Below are 16,317 nucleotides of genomic sequence, written 5' to 3'. Positions count from 1 at the left end.
CGGAGGAAACCCACGCACACACGGGAAGAACGTGCAGACTCCACACAGACAGTGACCCAAGCCGGGAATCGAACCTGAGACCCTGGAGCTGTGAAGCAATTGTGCTAATCACCATGCTACCGTGCTGCCCCAAACTATTCACGTCTGTAAGTTTGTAGATAAGTAGAAAAAATACATGCTTCATGATATAATTAAGTAGCTGTGCACAAATTGTAATTGGATAACTGTATACATTATATAGTCTTAATTATCAACTGTGAATGGATATGGATAATTTCTAAACAAATGTACACTTTTGATTGGTATGTGCAAATTACTTGTAAGATAAGCTAAAGATATAATTGCTGTAGTATTTCTTTGTGCAGGGAACTTGTGGGCCATGTGTTGGCAGACAAGATCCCTTGCTATAACTTGAAAACAGATCTTGGTCGGGATTCTCCAAAATACCGGCCAAGTGTTGACGCTGGCATCAAAATCGGCGCGAGCGATGCCGGCGTCAATGGGCCTCCAGGCCCAGTCATTCTCTCCCTCCTCGGTGACTAGCATGGCACCGAAAGCCGGCCCTACACGGCCGGCGCAGGGTCCGCGCATGCGCGCCACGGCCGTCTCCTGCGCCGGCCCCCGGGCAACATGGCGGAGCCCTACAGTGGGCCGGAGGATCATAGGCGCCCCCCAGAATGAGCGTGCCCGCTGATCGGTTGCCCCCGATCGTGGGCCTGGCCACCGTGGAGGCCCCCACCAGGACGGCCCCCGCAACCACAACGGCGAGGTCCCGCCAGGTAGGGTCATATGCGAACGACGCTGGCAAGACTCTGCGGAACTCGGCGGGCACTCGGCCCGTCGAACGCAGAGAATCGGCATGGGGGCCATTTTCAAAGGCCCCCGACCGGAGCTATGGCGCCGGCGCAATTGCCGGCGAATTTCTCCGGTCGCCGGAGAATCAGCGGCCCAGCAGCAGAGCGGTGTGGCAGGACTCGGCGTCCCACCGGTGATTCTCCGACCTGGCGCGGGCTCGGAGAATCCCGCACCTTAAACGTGAACTCTGTCAACAGGTCGCTAGAGCCGAAAAGCTGTGAAACTCTGTTAAAGAAGCTTTTTAAAAACTAATTAATTAATAAAACTTTCTTTCACTGCAGCCAATAAAATACTGATCATCCAGACTCATAGAGTCAAAGAATTTACAGTGCAGAAGGAGGCCATTCATCCCATCGAGTCTGCGCCGGCCCTTGGAAAGAGCACCCTACCCAAGCCCACACCTCCAACCGATCCCCGTAACCCCACCTAACCATTTTTGGACACAAAGGGCAATTTAGCATAACCAATCCATCTAACCTGCACATCGTTGGACTGTGGGAGGAAACCGGAGCACCCAGAGGAAACCCACGCAGACACGGGGAGAATGTACAGACTCCACACAGACGGTGACCCAAGCCGGGAATCGAACCTGGGACTCTGGAGCTGTGAGGCAATTGTGCTAACCACTGTGCTATTGACTCTTTAAAGGTCAATAGCAGAAACTGCAAGAATTGGAAACCTTTAGTGTGAATAAGCATTGTGAAATTAACAGAAAAGATCAGAGTACCAGAGCTGAAAATACAGCAAGTTTCACTACTCCAATGGATTTCTGGGCATTCAGCCAGGCCACATTCTGCATTCTTGGCTGAGAGTCCTGGGGCGGGATTCTCCGACCCCCTGCCGGTTCGGAGAATCGCCAGGGGTGGCGTGAATCCCACCCCCGCTGGCTGTCGAATTCTCTGTCGCTGGCGACTTGGCGGGGGCGGGAATCGCGCCGGTCGGCGGACCCCCCCCCCCCCCCCCCCCCGGCGATTCTCCGACAAGCGATGGGCCGAAGTCCCACTCGTTCTATGCAGGTCCCGCCGGCGTAAATTGGAGTTGGTCCCTTACCGGCGGGACCTGGCGGCGTGGGCGGCCTCCGGGGTTATTGGGGGGTCGCAGGGGGATCTGGCCCTGGGTGGTGCCCCCACGGTGGCCTGGCCCATGGTCGGGGCCCACCGATCCGCGGACGGGCCTGTGCCATGGGAGCACTCTATTACTTCCGCACCGGAAGCCGTGGTCATCTGCCATTCCAGGTGCGGAAGTGACTCCATGTGCGCATGCACGGGAATGGCGTCAGCAGCCGCTGACGCTCCCGCGCATGTGTGGACCCGCGCCGGCCGGTGGAGTCCCTTCGGGCCCGGCTGGCGAGGCGCCAAAGGCCTTCCACGCCGGCCGGCGGGGCGCAAACCACTCCGGCGCCGGCCTAGCCCCTGAAGGTGTGGAGGATTCCGCACCTTTTGGGCGGCCCGATGCAGGAGTGGTTCCCGCCACTCGACTGCACCGCTTCTGCCCACCCCGCCGATTCCCTGAGAATCCCGCACAATCCCAGGGAAAAGATTGCCTAATGACATCTTTTAAATAGCCTGCAGTGGCACCCAGCAACCCCTGTGGCTGCCTCTAACTTCTTTCCCAGATCCCAAATTACAGCACACATCCTCCCCACCCCCATCAACAATGAAAATCATGTCTTTCCTGGCACTGTTTCCTGAGGCAGCCAGGATCACCTCTCGGGGCGGCATGGTAGCACAGTGGTTAGCATAGTTGCTTCACAGCACCAGGGTCGCAGGAAAAGTGGCATACAGTATGTTAAACAGTGTATCAGTGTCCCCTATTTTACTATTTGAGTCACTCATATCTGTCGTGTTGGGTGTTCCGCTATACAGACGAACCAACACGGTTGTAGATGGTACAACTCTGTTTTATTACTCTTGATAACAACATCTGTAAACTTATGACTGTGGTTCGTAATTTACCCGTTAACCTGTGGACCCAGCCCTAACACTATCTTAGAGAGGCACTCAGCACCTGGTGTATGTCTGAGTGTCACGCTGTGAGCTCTGTGCCCTGAGCTGTCTCCTGCTGGAATGAGCGGGAACTGTGGTGTTCCCCGTTTTATAGTGCGTGTGCTCTCACTGGTGATTGGCTGTAATGTTGCGTGTGTGTTGATTGGTCCGTTGATCTGTCCATCAGTGTGTATGTGTGTTTGCACCATGATATGTTTATCTGAATAGCATGACAATATCGTGTTGAATCATTTTGAATCAGGTGTATCGAGCCGAAATAGTATAAAGAATTGCGTGGGGGCTTTGTTCGGGGGAGCTGCTTGGACCGAGCTGCAGTTAAGATGGCTAAGTTTTAGCTCTCCCGCATGCATGTGGCATTAAAAGACGTTTTGTTAAAGTTTCTTATGGTCTGAAGAACTCAACTCATTTAACTCCGCTAACAAGATGAATGAACTTCATTGAACCGGATAAACTTTATCTGTCCCAGACTTTACTTATAATTCAAAATGGAGGCAAAATGTAATGAATTAGAAGGCAAAGTTTTACGAGTTTAGTGTAATCTGAACTGCACCTCGGTACTGACGCACTTCCACAGACTTCAATAATGAACACAAAAGGTATTTATTGATAAGCATTGTACAGAGCTGCAAGGCTCGCCCCCAAAATGTCTCTTCGCCGAGAGAACTCCACCCCTTGGGGTGATTCCCTATTTTGAGTCTGCATTGTTCACCCAGACCCATGCGACCTTTACTCTGCTGTGTTGCTTTAAAGGGGCAATCACCACAGCATCCTACCCTGTTCTGTTTCCATAGCAACTGCCAGTAGTTAAGAACCCAACGGCAGCCTGTAGCACAAAATACTTTCTTTAAATTTAAAGCTTTCAAAGCAGTCTAATTGTTTGAAAGTAAAATATTGTTTTCTCATAATATATATTAAATTGCAGTAACTTTCAAGAGAGAGTATTTACCTCAACAGAGAATGCGTTCTCCTAGCTCCCTCCCATAAAAGCACTCAGATCCTGCCTCAAGTTGGCGCACAAGATGAAGTGTCAGGTAGCTGCTCTCAATATAGCTCTAAACGCTTCTGAGCGCTGTTACAAACTTACAATAACCCCTGCAAAATATGCACAGTGTCACCAGGGCTTTTCAGCACGGTAGAAAAAAAAACACACCTCAGTCTGAACACTTCGATGCACACGGACATTCCTCGCAATCACGAATGTGAGAGGTGAGTATTATCTGAATGGTCATTGGACCATCGACTTCAGCAGGGCTCTGTACATTGCCAACACTGTCATTCACTATGAAAGGGGATCGGAGGGTGACCTGGCCTCAGAGGTCCTTCACGGTCGAGGGCAGACCTCTGAACCCTTGATACTGAAGGCGAGTGTCTAGCTAGAATTGTTACTAGAAGTAAGAAAGATACAGAACCCATATTGATTAAGTTAAAAGATGAGAAAGGCTTGATGACCATATTATGGATATATTATTGACCATCAAATAGTGAGTGGAAATTTTGCAAGTTATATACCAGGCATAGAGGCTGCAATTGTATAGGGTATTGGTGAGGCCGCATCTGGAGTAGTGTGTTCAGTTTTGGTCTCCTTACCTGAGAAAGGACATATTGGCACTGGAGGGAGTGCAGAGGAGATTCACTAGGTGGATCCCAGAGTTGAGGGGATTAGATTATGACGAGAGGTTGAGTAGACTGGGACTGTACTCATTGGAGTTTAGAAGGATGCGGGGGGATCTTATTGAGACATATAAAATTATGAAGGGAATAGATAGGATAGATGCGGGCAGGTTGTTTCCACTGGTCGGGGAAAGCAGAACTAGGGGGCATAGCCTCAAAATAAGGGGAAGTAGATTTAGGACGGAGTGTAGGAGGAACTTCTTCACCCAAAGGGTTGTGAATCTCTGGAATTCCTTGCCCAGTGAAGCAGTTGAGGCTCCTTCATAGATAATCTATGAAGGAGCCTCAACTGCTTCACTGGGCAAGGAATTCCAGAGATTCACAACCCTTTGGGTGAAGAAGTTCCTCCTACACTCCGTCCTAAATCTACTTCCCCTTATTTTGAGGCTATGCCCCCTAGTTCTGCTTTCCCCGACCAGTGGAAACAACCTGCCCGCATCTATCCTATCTATTCCCTTCATAATTTTATATGTCTCAATAAGATCCCCCCGCATCTTTAAACATTTTTAAGAAAAAGATAGATACCTTTCTAAAGAATAAAGGGATTCGGGGATATGGTGTACGGGCCGGAGAGTGGAGCTGAGTCCACAAAGATCAGCCATGATCTCATTAAATGGCGGAGCAGGCTTGAGGGGCCAGATGGCCTACTCCTGTTCCTAGTTCTTATGTTCTTATGTTATGTTCTTATAGAGTAATAATCATGGGAAATTTCAATTAGACCCTGATAAACTGACAGGAAGAGGTAGGGAAAGACGGAAAGGGAATTAAGTTTTGATCATCACAAACACAATGGCCCAAATATTCTCCTGGATATTCAGAAGCTTTCTACTAGGGGACATAGGTTTAAGGTGGAAGGGACAAAGTTTAGAGGAGCTGTGCGAGGGAGGTTTTTTTTTACGCAGAGGGTAGTGGGTGCCTGGAACTCGCTTTTGGAGGAGGTGGTGGAAGCAGGTACGATAGTGATGTTTAAGGGGCATCTTGACAAATGCATGAATAGGATGGGAATAGAAGGATACGAACCCCGGAAGTGTATACGATTTTGGGTTAGATGGGCAGCATGGTCGGTGCAGGCTTGGAGGGCCGAAGGACCTGTTCCTGTGCTGTATTTTTCTTTGTTTTCTGCAGCATGTTTCTCATGTAATGCCTTTAATTCATCACCAGAAATAAATCTCACTCCCACGCAGGGGTAAACCTGAAAGCACCGATATTGCACCCTAGTATTCTACAACTCAAAATACACTCAAGTCTGATCAGAAAAATCAATAATAATAGCTTATTGTCACAAGTAGGCTTCAATGAAGTTACTGTGAAAAGCCCCTAGTCGCCACATTCCGCCGCCTGTTCAGGATAGCTGGTACGGGAATTGAACCCGCGGTGCTGCCTTGTTCTGCATTACAAGCCAGCTATTTAGCCCACTGTGCTAAACCAGCCCAAATAATTGTGTCACTGTGTTTTTTAAATATAGAAATATAGAACTATCCATAATATATAGAATGTTTTGTCAGTGCACACTTACGGTCCAAATATTTCTCACTTCCGTTATATTTTTGTGTCACCTTTTGCCCAAATTAAAATACTACTTCCATTTTTATAATAGAAACTGTCTATGTAAATCCATCACACCATAATTAAACCCTCCAACCGTGATGGTGCTGTACCACGTTGTACCATCTCATCCTTTCTTAGTTCATCAGTCTGGACTGCAGAGAAATTACTATTCTGTCAAAACCCACCCGTACCAGGTTTTGTGATTTAACTATTAACAATAGAAAACCAAGATATCTAAAATAAAGACATGTATAATTTTAAAATCAGGACTGAACTCAATGCACACTATAGCAATGATCCCTCACTGCCACCTATTTCACCTGAAGGTGGCACTTGATTTCGACTGCAATACCACAAGAAGCTGATGAGTTTCTACAGAATATCTTTTAGACTTCCTGGGTAGAATTTTCCGATTTTTTAATCAAAGTGTGTCCTCCGGCGGAAAAAGCGGAGCGCAGCCCGCCAGCTGCCTTGCTGGGTTTCCCTGCCGTATTTTTAAGCAATTGGGAAACAAAGTGAAGAGGTGGATCCCAGGGCATCGTGCTGATGGGCCGGGCTCAATCTGTCAGCAATCATGGCTCCTGACAGATCAGGGCGCCGTTTTTAAAAAGCACCTCAATCTAAAAAAATGAATGCCCCCACAGACACAGAAGCCAGAAAAAAACATTTCATTTTCTCCCAACGCTGAGGCTCCGCAACGGAAGCGCCCACCCCCACACACCCCTCCCCGGCATTGCCCCCTTGTGGTGCTAATTTCCTGTTCTCATCATTTAGTAATGTAATTGTGGCAACTGGGGGCCGGACAGCTGGTTCGTGATGCAGAATCGAGTCAACAGCGCGGGTTCAATCCCCGTACTGACTGAGGGTATTCATGAAGCCCCGCCTTCTCAACTTTATTCCTCGGCTGAGGTGTGGTGATCCTCAGGTTAAACCACCCCATTAAAGGGAAAGCAGCCTATGGTCACCTGGGAATAGGGTGACTTTGCTTTTAGTTTATTTGTGGTATTGGTAAGGCCTACAGGTAAATCTACAGTGCGGCTAAGTCAAAGGCTCTGTCCCACTATTCTTATGAATTACAAATATTGATGCAATGGTACAAAAATCAACCAAATGTTGACCAACTACCAATTGTGACAACACCACTTTAACTTTTTCTCACCTTTTATAAATCAATAAAAGCAATTAAGTGTGCCCAGAGCAAAGAATGCACTGGATGGGGGGGGCGGGGGGAGGAAACAGAGAAACATCAACAGTGTGGCAACCCGGTACCTGGGGCAGCATGGTAGCATAGTGGTTAGCACTATGGCTTCACAGCACCATGGTCCTAGGTTTGATTCCCGGCTTGGGTCACTGTTTGCGCAGAGTCTGCATGTTCTCCCCGTGTTTGCGTGGGTTTCCTCCAGGTGCTCTGGTTTCCTGCCACAAGTCCCGAAAGACATGTTATGAGGTAATTTGGACATTCTGAACTCTCCGTCAGTGCACCCGAACAGGCACCGGAATGTGGCGACAAGGGGCTTTTCGCAGTAACTTCATTGCAGTGTTAATGTGACAATAAAGATTTCTAAAAAAAATAAAAAAATTTGGGGAAATATCGGAATGCCTCACCTTTCTAGGCATGATGTAGAATTTCATTTAGTTTTTCTTCATAAAGTGTGCTGCTGTCTTGAAGGTCCTCCCAAGGTGCGAAAGCTTCCCCCTCGTTGTCGACGTAAGTGTTCCAGCAGTAGTTATACTCTGGCGCCTTCATGATCCTCAATCGACAGCCGGCCGACTGCATCTGCCGCAGTCCCTGCTGGACCTCAGCCTCTTCCCACATGAACAGGCGGGCTATGAAGATGGTGAGTTGGATGTTGGGGCACTTGCTCAGGTACTCAGCGATTTTAGAAGCACATGCCGCGCAAGGACTGGAGGACACGTACCAAATGATGGAGTAGCTCAGGCTGCCGTCACACTCCCAGAAGACATCTGTGAAGAAGGCATTTTCTGCGTGTGTGCCGGAATGCTCATCCTCCACGTATCCCTCCGACCTCTCACAATCCGTCCCCTCTTTCTCCACCGAATAGCACAAGAAGGTTTTATGCCGTCCGGAAGAGTATTCTACGTTTTTGAACTGGAATTTGAAAAAAGCGGGTGGCATGCGTTGTCTGGAAAAGAAAGAAGTAGATGTTATTGTAGCAAGAAAATAAAGTATTTCTGTCTCGCTAATACAGAACTTATATAAAATATGCAATGGTCAGAAACACCATTGCATTTGTAAATAAACTACCTTTACCATATTAAAAAGTCTCAAGGCACTTCATGAGGGAGGTTAACATAAAGAAATTGACACTGAGTCACAGAAGGAGATATTAGGGCAGGTGATCAAACTCTTGGTCAGAGGTAGGTTTAAGGGGCATTTTAAAAGAAGGAAGAGGCAGAGAGATTTAAGGAGATAATTCCACAGTTTAGGACTTGGGCAGCTGAAGGCATGGCTGCCAGTGATGGGGAGATAAATTAGGGATTTGCAGGACGCCAGAACTGGAGGAGCACAGAGGTCTCTGAGGGCTGCAGGACCAGAAGATGTTACAGAAATTGATATAATGATAATACTGCTACTCATAATGATTTACAGCTAATATATTCCAGATGACTCTATAGTAAGGGGCACAGACAGGCGCTTCTGTGGACGTGAAAGAGACTCCAGGATAGTATGTTGCCTCCCTGGTGCCAGGGTCAAGGGTGTCTCTGAACGAACACATGACATCCTGAAGGGGGTTGGTGAACAGTCAGAGGTCGTAGTACACATAGCTACTAACGACATAGGCAGGAGGAGTGATGAGGTCCTGCAAAAGGAGTTCAGGGTGTTAGGCTGTAAACTAAAAAGCAGGACCTCTAGGTTTTTAATCTCAGGATTACTCCATGTGCCACGTGCCAGTGAGGCTAGAAATAGGAGGATAGTGCAGCTAAACACGTGGCTAAACTGGTGGTGTAGGAGGGAGAGTTTCAGATTTTTGGACCATTGGGATCTCTTCCGGGGCAGGTGGGACCTATATAAGGACAGGTTGCATCCAAACTGGAGTGGCACCGATATCCTGGCTGGGAGGTTTGCTAGATTCACTCCGGAGGATTTAAACTAGTATGGCAGGGGGCTGGGAACCAGAGCATTAGCTTAGAAGGTATAATAACTGAAGGGGAAATAGAGAACCAAAATAAAAGAACAACATCACCCTCAGGCAAAGCAAAAACAGGTGACAAGGGAGGTGGTCAATGCAGGATTGAGGGTGTTATACCTAAATGCACGCAATATACGGAACAAGGTAAATGAGCTTGATGCGCATATTGAAATTGGCCGGTATGATGTTGTGGGCATCACAGAGACGTGGCTGCAAGGGGATCAGGGCTGAGATCTAAATAGCCAAAGATATATGTCCTATCGAAAGGACAGGCAGATGGGCAAAGGGGGCGGGGTTGCATTGTTAGTAAGGAATGACGTTAAATCGATAGCAAGGAACGATATAGGATCAGAAGGCATAGAATCCCTGTGGGTAGAGTTGAGGAATCGCAAAGGTAAAAAGACCCTGATGGGAGTTATGTACAGGCCCCCTAGCAGTAGTCAGGATGTGGGGCAGAAAATAAATCGGGAGATAGATGAGGCATGCAAAAAAGGCAATATTACAATAATCATGGGGGACTTCAATATGCAGGTGGACTGGGAAAATCAGGTTGCTAGTGGATCCCAAAAAAAGGAATTTGTGGAATGTTTAAGAGATGTTTTTTGGAGCAGCTTGTGACAGAGCCCACACGGGAACAGGCAATTCTGGATTTAGTGATGTGTAATGAGACAGACTTGATTAGGAAACTTAAGGTGAAGGAACCCTCAGGGTAAAGTGACCACAATATGATAGAATTTACCCTGCAGTTTGAGAGGGAGAAGCTGCTATCAGATGTAATGGTATTGCAATTAAATAAGGGTAACTACAAAGACATGAGGGAGGAGCTGGCCAGAGTTGATTGGAAAAGGAGCCTAGCAGGGAAGACAGTGGAACGGTAATGGCAGGAGTTTTTGGGGTTATTCGGGAGGCACAACAGAAATTCATCCCAAGGAGGAGGAAACATGCCAAGGGGAGGACAAGGTATCCATGGTTGACGAGGGACGTCAAGGACAGCATAAAAGCTAAAGAAAAAGCATACAAAGTGGCGAGGATTAATGGGAAGCCAGAGGATTGTGAAGCCTTTAAAAATGAGCAGAGAACAACTAAAAAAACAATAAGGGGGAAGAAGATGAAGTATGAGTGCAAGCTAGCTAGTAATATAAAGGAAGATATGGAAAGTTTTTTTCAATATATAAAGGGTAAGGGAGAGGCAAAAATAGACATTGGACCACTGGAAAATGTGGCTGGAGAAGTAATAGGAAACAAAGAAATGGCAGATGAACTGAATAGTTACTTTGCATCAGTCTTCACGGTGGAAGTCACCATTGGGATGCCAGAGCTCCAGGAGAACCAGGGCAGAGGTGAGTGCAGTGACCAGTACTAAGGAGAAGGTTCTGGAGAAGCTGAAAGGTCTGAAGGTGGATACATCACCTGGACCGGATGGACTGCACCACAGGGTTCTAAAAGAGATAGCTCAGGAGATTGTGGAGGCATTGGTGATGATCTTTCAGAAATCACTGGAGGCAGGAAGGGTCCCAGAGGACTGGAAAGTGGCTAATGTAACACCCCTGTTTAAGAAGGGAGGGAGGCAGAAGACGGGAAATTATAGGCCGGTTAGCCTGACTTCAGTCATTGGTAAGATTTTAGAGTCCATTATTAAAGATAAGATCGCGGAGTACTTGGAAGTGCATGATAAAATAGGACTGAGTCAGCACGTCTTCGTCAAGGGGAGGTCATGTCTAACTGTTAGAGTTCTTTGAGGAAGTAACAAGGAAATTAGACAAAGGAGAACCAGTGGACGTGATTTATTTAGATTTCCAGAAGGCCTTTGACAAGATGCGGCAGAGGAAACTGTTAAATAAATTAAGAGCCCATAGTGTTAAGGGTACGATCCTGGCATGGATAGAGGATTGGTTGACTGGCAGAAGGCAGAGAGTGGGGATAAAGGGGTCTTTTTCAGGGTGGCAGCCGGTGACTAGTGGTGTACCTCAGGGGTCGGTGCTGGGACCACAACTTTTCACAATATACATTAATGATCTGGAAGAAGGAACTGAAGGGACTGTTACTACCTGTAGTGGGGCAGGTAATATTGTGGAAGCAGGCGGGCTGCAGAAGGACTTGGACAGGCTAGGAGAGTGGGCAAAGAAGTGGCAGATGGAATGCAATGTGGAAAAGTGTGAGGTTATGCATTTTGAAAAGAGAAATGGAGGCATAGATATTTTCTAAATGGGGAGATGCTTAGGAAATCAGAAGCACAAAGGGACTTGGGAGTCCTTGTTCAAGATTTTCTTAAAGTTAATGTGCAGGTTCAGTCGGCAGTTAGGAAGGCAAATGCAATGTTAGCATTCATGTCGACAGGGCTAGAATACAAACCAGGGATGTACTTTTAAGGCTGTATAACGCTCTGATCAGACCCCATTTGGAGTATTGTGAGCAGTTTGGGGCCCCGTATCTAAGGAAGGATGTGCTAGCCTTGGAAAGGGTCCAGAGGAGGTTGACAAGAATGATTCCTGGAACGAAGGACTTGTCATAAGAGGAACGGTTGACAACTCTGGGTCTGTACTCGTAGGAGTTTAGAAGGGTGAGGGGGGATCTTATTGAAACTTACAGGATACTTTGAGGCCGGGATAGAGTGGACATGGAGAGAATGTTTCCACTTGTAGGAAAAACTAGAAGCAGAGGACCCAATCTCAGACTAAAGGGACTATCCTTTAAAACAGAGATGAGGAGGAATTTATTCAACCAGAGGTTGATGAATCTGTGGAACACATTGCCGCAGAAGGCTGTGGAGGCCAAATCACTGAATGGCTTTAAGACAGAGATATAAAGGTTTTTGATCAATAAGGGGGTCAGGGGTTATGGGGAGAAGGCAGGGGAATGGTGTGGAGAAAAATATCAGCCATGATTGAATGGCAGAGCAGACTCGATGGGCTGAGTGGCCTAATTCTGCTCCTATGTCTTATGGTCTTATGACCTCGGTTCTGCCACCTGATCTTGTTCTAAGCTGTGCGTCAGCTCATTCAGGTGGTAGCACTCTGACCTCTGAGTAAGAAGGTTTTGGGTTCAAGCTCCAAGGCTTAACTGCATAACCTAGGTGATCACTCCAATGCAGTAACGAGAGAATGGCAAAAGGCTGAGTGTTGCCCTCCAGATGAGAGACAGAATAGAAGGTCACAGAGCTAAGTTCTGGTGGTTTCTTGTGGCTCATCATAGATTTATGTAGGATCTTATCACATCTGTAAGAAAGCTCAATGCACTTCACAAAAATTGCTTTTGAAGTATGTATTCCCTATTGTTATATAGTAAATGAAAGAGTCATAGAATCATAGAATCCCTACAGTGCAGAAGGGGGGACATTCAGCCCATCGAGTCTGCACCGACCCTCCGAAAGAGCACCCTACCAAAGCCACACCACTCCCCTATCCACGTAGCCCCACCTAACCTTTGGGACACTAAGGGGCAATTTAGCATCCTACCCAAGGGCAACACCTCCCCCCTATCCCCATAACCCAGTAACCCCACCCAACACTAAGGGCAATTTTGGACACTAAGGGCAATTTATCATGGCCAATCCACCTAACCTGCACATCTTTGGACTGTGGGAGGAAACCGGAGCACCCGGAGGAAACCCACGCACACACGGGGAGGATGTGCAGACTCCGCACAGACAGTGACCCAAGTCGGAATCGAACCTGGGACCCTGGAGCTGTGAAGCAATTGTGCTATCCACAATGCTACCGTGCTGCCCCTGTGCCACCACTGTGCCACCATGCCTCCATCTTCGGGTCCATCCAGCAGCAGGAAACTTGGCAGGAGTGGGAGGTTAATTTGGCGTCAGGTCAAAAATCAGTTTGTCGATGGTGGGTTGAGCCATAGGAATTCTGTTCTCGGGACATTAAAGGCGGGTTAAATGCTGGTCAAACTTCTCAACTAATCAGATTGGGATATCCTTAAGCATTAATATCTCATGCGTGCTCTTAAAAAGGTCACCTCGCCGGAATCAATTCCCATCCCCTTATCAAGTTTCTCGCCAGCAAGAAATTAGAACATACACTTTCAGCCAATTGTGTCTGCGGTCACTCTTTGAAAGAACAGTTATGCCTCATCCCACATCACCCCGCCCTTTATTTACACCCCTGTAAGTTCCTCATAGTACCCCTACAGTGACGAAGAAGGCCATTCAGCCCACCGAGTCTGCATCGACCTTTGGAAAGAGCACCCTACCTAGGCCCACGCCCGCATCCCATCCCCGTTATCCAGTAACCCCAATTAACCCTTTGGACACTAAGGGGCAAATTAGCGTGGCCAATCCAGACAGTCACCAAGGCCGGAATTGAACCCGGATCCCTGGTGCTGTGAGGCAACAGTGCTACCTCTGTGCCATCGTGTTGCACCAAAAAAACCAACGCCACCTGGACTCGAACCCGGAACCTTTGAATGTCTGCAGCCGTTACAGGTCCAATGCACTATCCGAGCCACCTTTACAGAATCTATGGGCTTTTGCATGGCTCCGCCACTAGGGAACCCGCCACAGTGGATTGACTTTGGCGGGATCAGATGACCCTGCCGCCAGGAAGGACCGGAAATTCCCATCCTACGTCCCACAAAGAACAGTAAGGAATGTGTGTTGAAGGTTGGAGCTTGGCCAGGATCTTTACCTGAACTGGCAAGACAGTGCCTTGGTTAAACGTTTGTTCTGAGCAATGGCATCTCTGGCAATGCAGCATTCCATAAGTGTTGGAGTATCTGTCTGGATTGTGTGCTGAAGGACTAGACTGCACTTGAATCCACATTCTTCTGAATCCAAAACCACTAGCAGCAAAAGTAATCCAGCTATGCTGCAGATCCAGGTCTTGTGGCATAATTTAAAGAAAGGCCTGGCAACATTCAGGCCCTCAGGCAACATGAAAACTGATGAATTAACAATTATTGGATTACTGATTATGAGTTTTTGCAATGTATAGGATGGTTGTCAATAAAAATGTCTGCGTACACAACAGTAAAAGGTGTGTCTTAGAGAACTGATAAAAGTTCTATATCAATTAGGATATTTCATTATATGTAATTAAATATTCCCACAATATAGAGTCAGAGTGCTCATGCTGCATTTTAACAATAATTAAATCAGTTTCAAAAGAAAAGTAATTTCCAGATAGATACCAAGAGCAATGAAACACCACTCAATGGTAGAAGATGAATTTCCAATTTCACAGTTCAAGTGACATGAATGAGGTGTTTGAACTGTGCCCACCAATTCTGTTCTCATCTGAAGCTCAAAGCAGAGTTCATGTTGCTTTTAGATCTCCACTCTACCCGACATCAAACTGTCCAGTGAGGCCGGTGACAAATTGTCCTAGATTTGCAGCAGTATCTCAGTGAATGGAATTTAAAGACTTATTTTTAACTCTCCTTATCTCAGCTGTGCTGGCAGAAGGAGACACAGAGGATCAGTAACAATATTTCCATCACCAGCTATCCACCAATCCTTGCACAGGGAGTGTTCAAGGGGAATTTGCCTGCACTGTTCTCACACTGAAAGACCAATTCAGAGGATCGAAGCCTTTTTGGCACATTTGACCCCATTCTTTCAGAGAACATAAAACAGAGAACATAGAACGTATGGTGCAGAAGGAGGCCATTCGGCCCATCGAGTCTGCACCGACCACTTAAGCCCTCACTTCCACCTTATCCCAGTAACCCCCGTAACCCAATAACCCCTCCTAACCTTTTTGATCACTAAGGGGAATTTATCATGGCCAATCCACCTAATCTGCACGTCTTTGTCTGCGTACCAGTTTCACGCAACACTGCCAGAGACCACGGGCTGGATTCTCTGCCCCGCCGCGCCACATTTATTTTCCACCCCGCCAGCAGACTGCTCCGTTACGCCGGCTGGTCAATGGGATTTCCCATTGTGGGTCAGCCCCACGCCGTCAGAAAACTCCCAGGCTGCCGGCAAAACGGAGCATCCTGCCGGCGGAGAATCCAGTCCCACATTTTAGAATTATAGAGTTATTGGGTGGAATCAAAGAACCCATACAGTGGAGAAAGAGGCCATTCAGCCCATCGGGTATGCACCAATCCTCTGAAAGAGCACCCTACCTAGGCCACCCACCCCCTGCCCTATCCTTGTAACCCCACCTAACCTGCACATCTTTGGACTGTAGGAGGAAACCGGAGCACCCGGAGGAAACCCATGCAGACACGGGGGGAAACGTGTAAACTCCACACAGTCACCCAAGGACGGAATCGAGTCTGGGTCCCTGGCGCTGTGAGGCAGCAGTGCTAACCACTGTGCCATCATGCCCCCATCTTCGGGTCCATCCAGCAGCAGGAAGCTTGGCAGGAGGGGGACGTTAATTTGGCATCAGGTCAAAAATCAGTTTGTCGATGGTGGGTTGAACCATAGGAATTCTGTTCTCGGGACTTTAAAGGCGGGTTAAAGGCTGGTCAAACTTCTCAACTAATCAGATTGGGATGTCCTTAAGCATTAATATCTCATGCGTGCTCTAAAAAAGGTCACCTGGCTGGAATTAATTCCCATACCCTTATCAAGTTTCCCACAAGCGAGAAATTAGAACATACACTTTCAGCCTACCGTGTCTGCGCTCACTCTTTGAAAGAACAATTATGCCTCATCCCACATCACCCCGCTTTTTATTTACTCATAGCATCCCTACAATGCAGTAGGAGGCCATTCAGCCCACCGAGTCTGCACCGACCCTTGGAAAGAGCACCCTGCCTAGGCCCATGCCCGCACCCTACCTCGTAACCCAGTAACCCCTCCTAACCTTTTGGACGCTAAGGGGCAATTTAGCATGGCCAATGCACTGCACATCTTTGGACTGTGGGAGGAAACCAGAGCAGACACAGGGAGAAAGTGCAAACTTCACACAGTCACCCGAGGCTGGAATTGAACCCAAGTTCCTGCTGCTGTGAGGCAACTGTACTAACCACTGTGCAAAAATGCCACCCCTTAAGCATTGTTCAAATCCCTTGTAAAATTATTTATGGAATAGGCTTCCTCTAACATTTTGGGTCGAGTGTTCCAAATCTCCACAATTCCGAGTGAAATTGTTCTCCTCAACTTGATTCATTTTCCGAGA

General features: G+C 47.5%; 1 protein-coding gene across 2 annotated transcripts in view; it reads right to left on the bottom strand.

The window, feature by feature from the left end:
- LOC140393908 (probable C->U-editing enzyme APOBEC-2) overlaps positions 1 to 16,317 on the bottom strand; it is a 109,836-nt gene that overhangs the window by 89,281 nt on the left and 4,238 nt on the right. For both annotated transcript variants that reach the window (XM_072480528.1, XM_072480527.1), the window contains exon 2: positions 7,686 to 8,224. In XM_072480528.1, the coding sequence (XP_072336629.1) occupies positions 7,690 to 8,224 (535 nt within the window). In that variant the 3' untranslated portion in view covers positions 7,686 to 7,689. The remainder of the gene's footprint in view (positions 1 to 7,685; positions 8,225 to 16,317) is intronic.

Source organism: Scyliorhinus torazame, chromosome 17 (assembly GCF_047496885.1).
Source record: "Scyliorhinus torazame isolate Kashiwa2021f chromosome 17, sScyTor2.1, whole genome shotgun sequence".
Lineage (NCBI taxonomy): Eukaryota > Metazoa > Chordata > Chondrichthyes > Carcharhiniformes > Scyliorhinidae > Scyliorhinus > Scyliorhinus torazame.
Note: the sequence above shows the minus strand (reverse complement) of the source record. Positions and strands in the feature narration are given on the sequence as shown.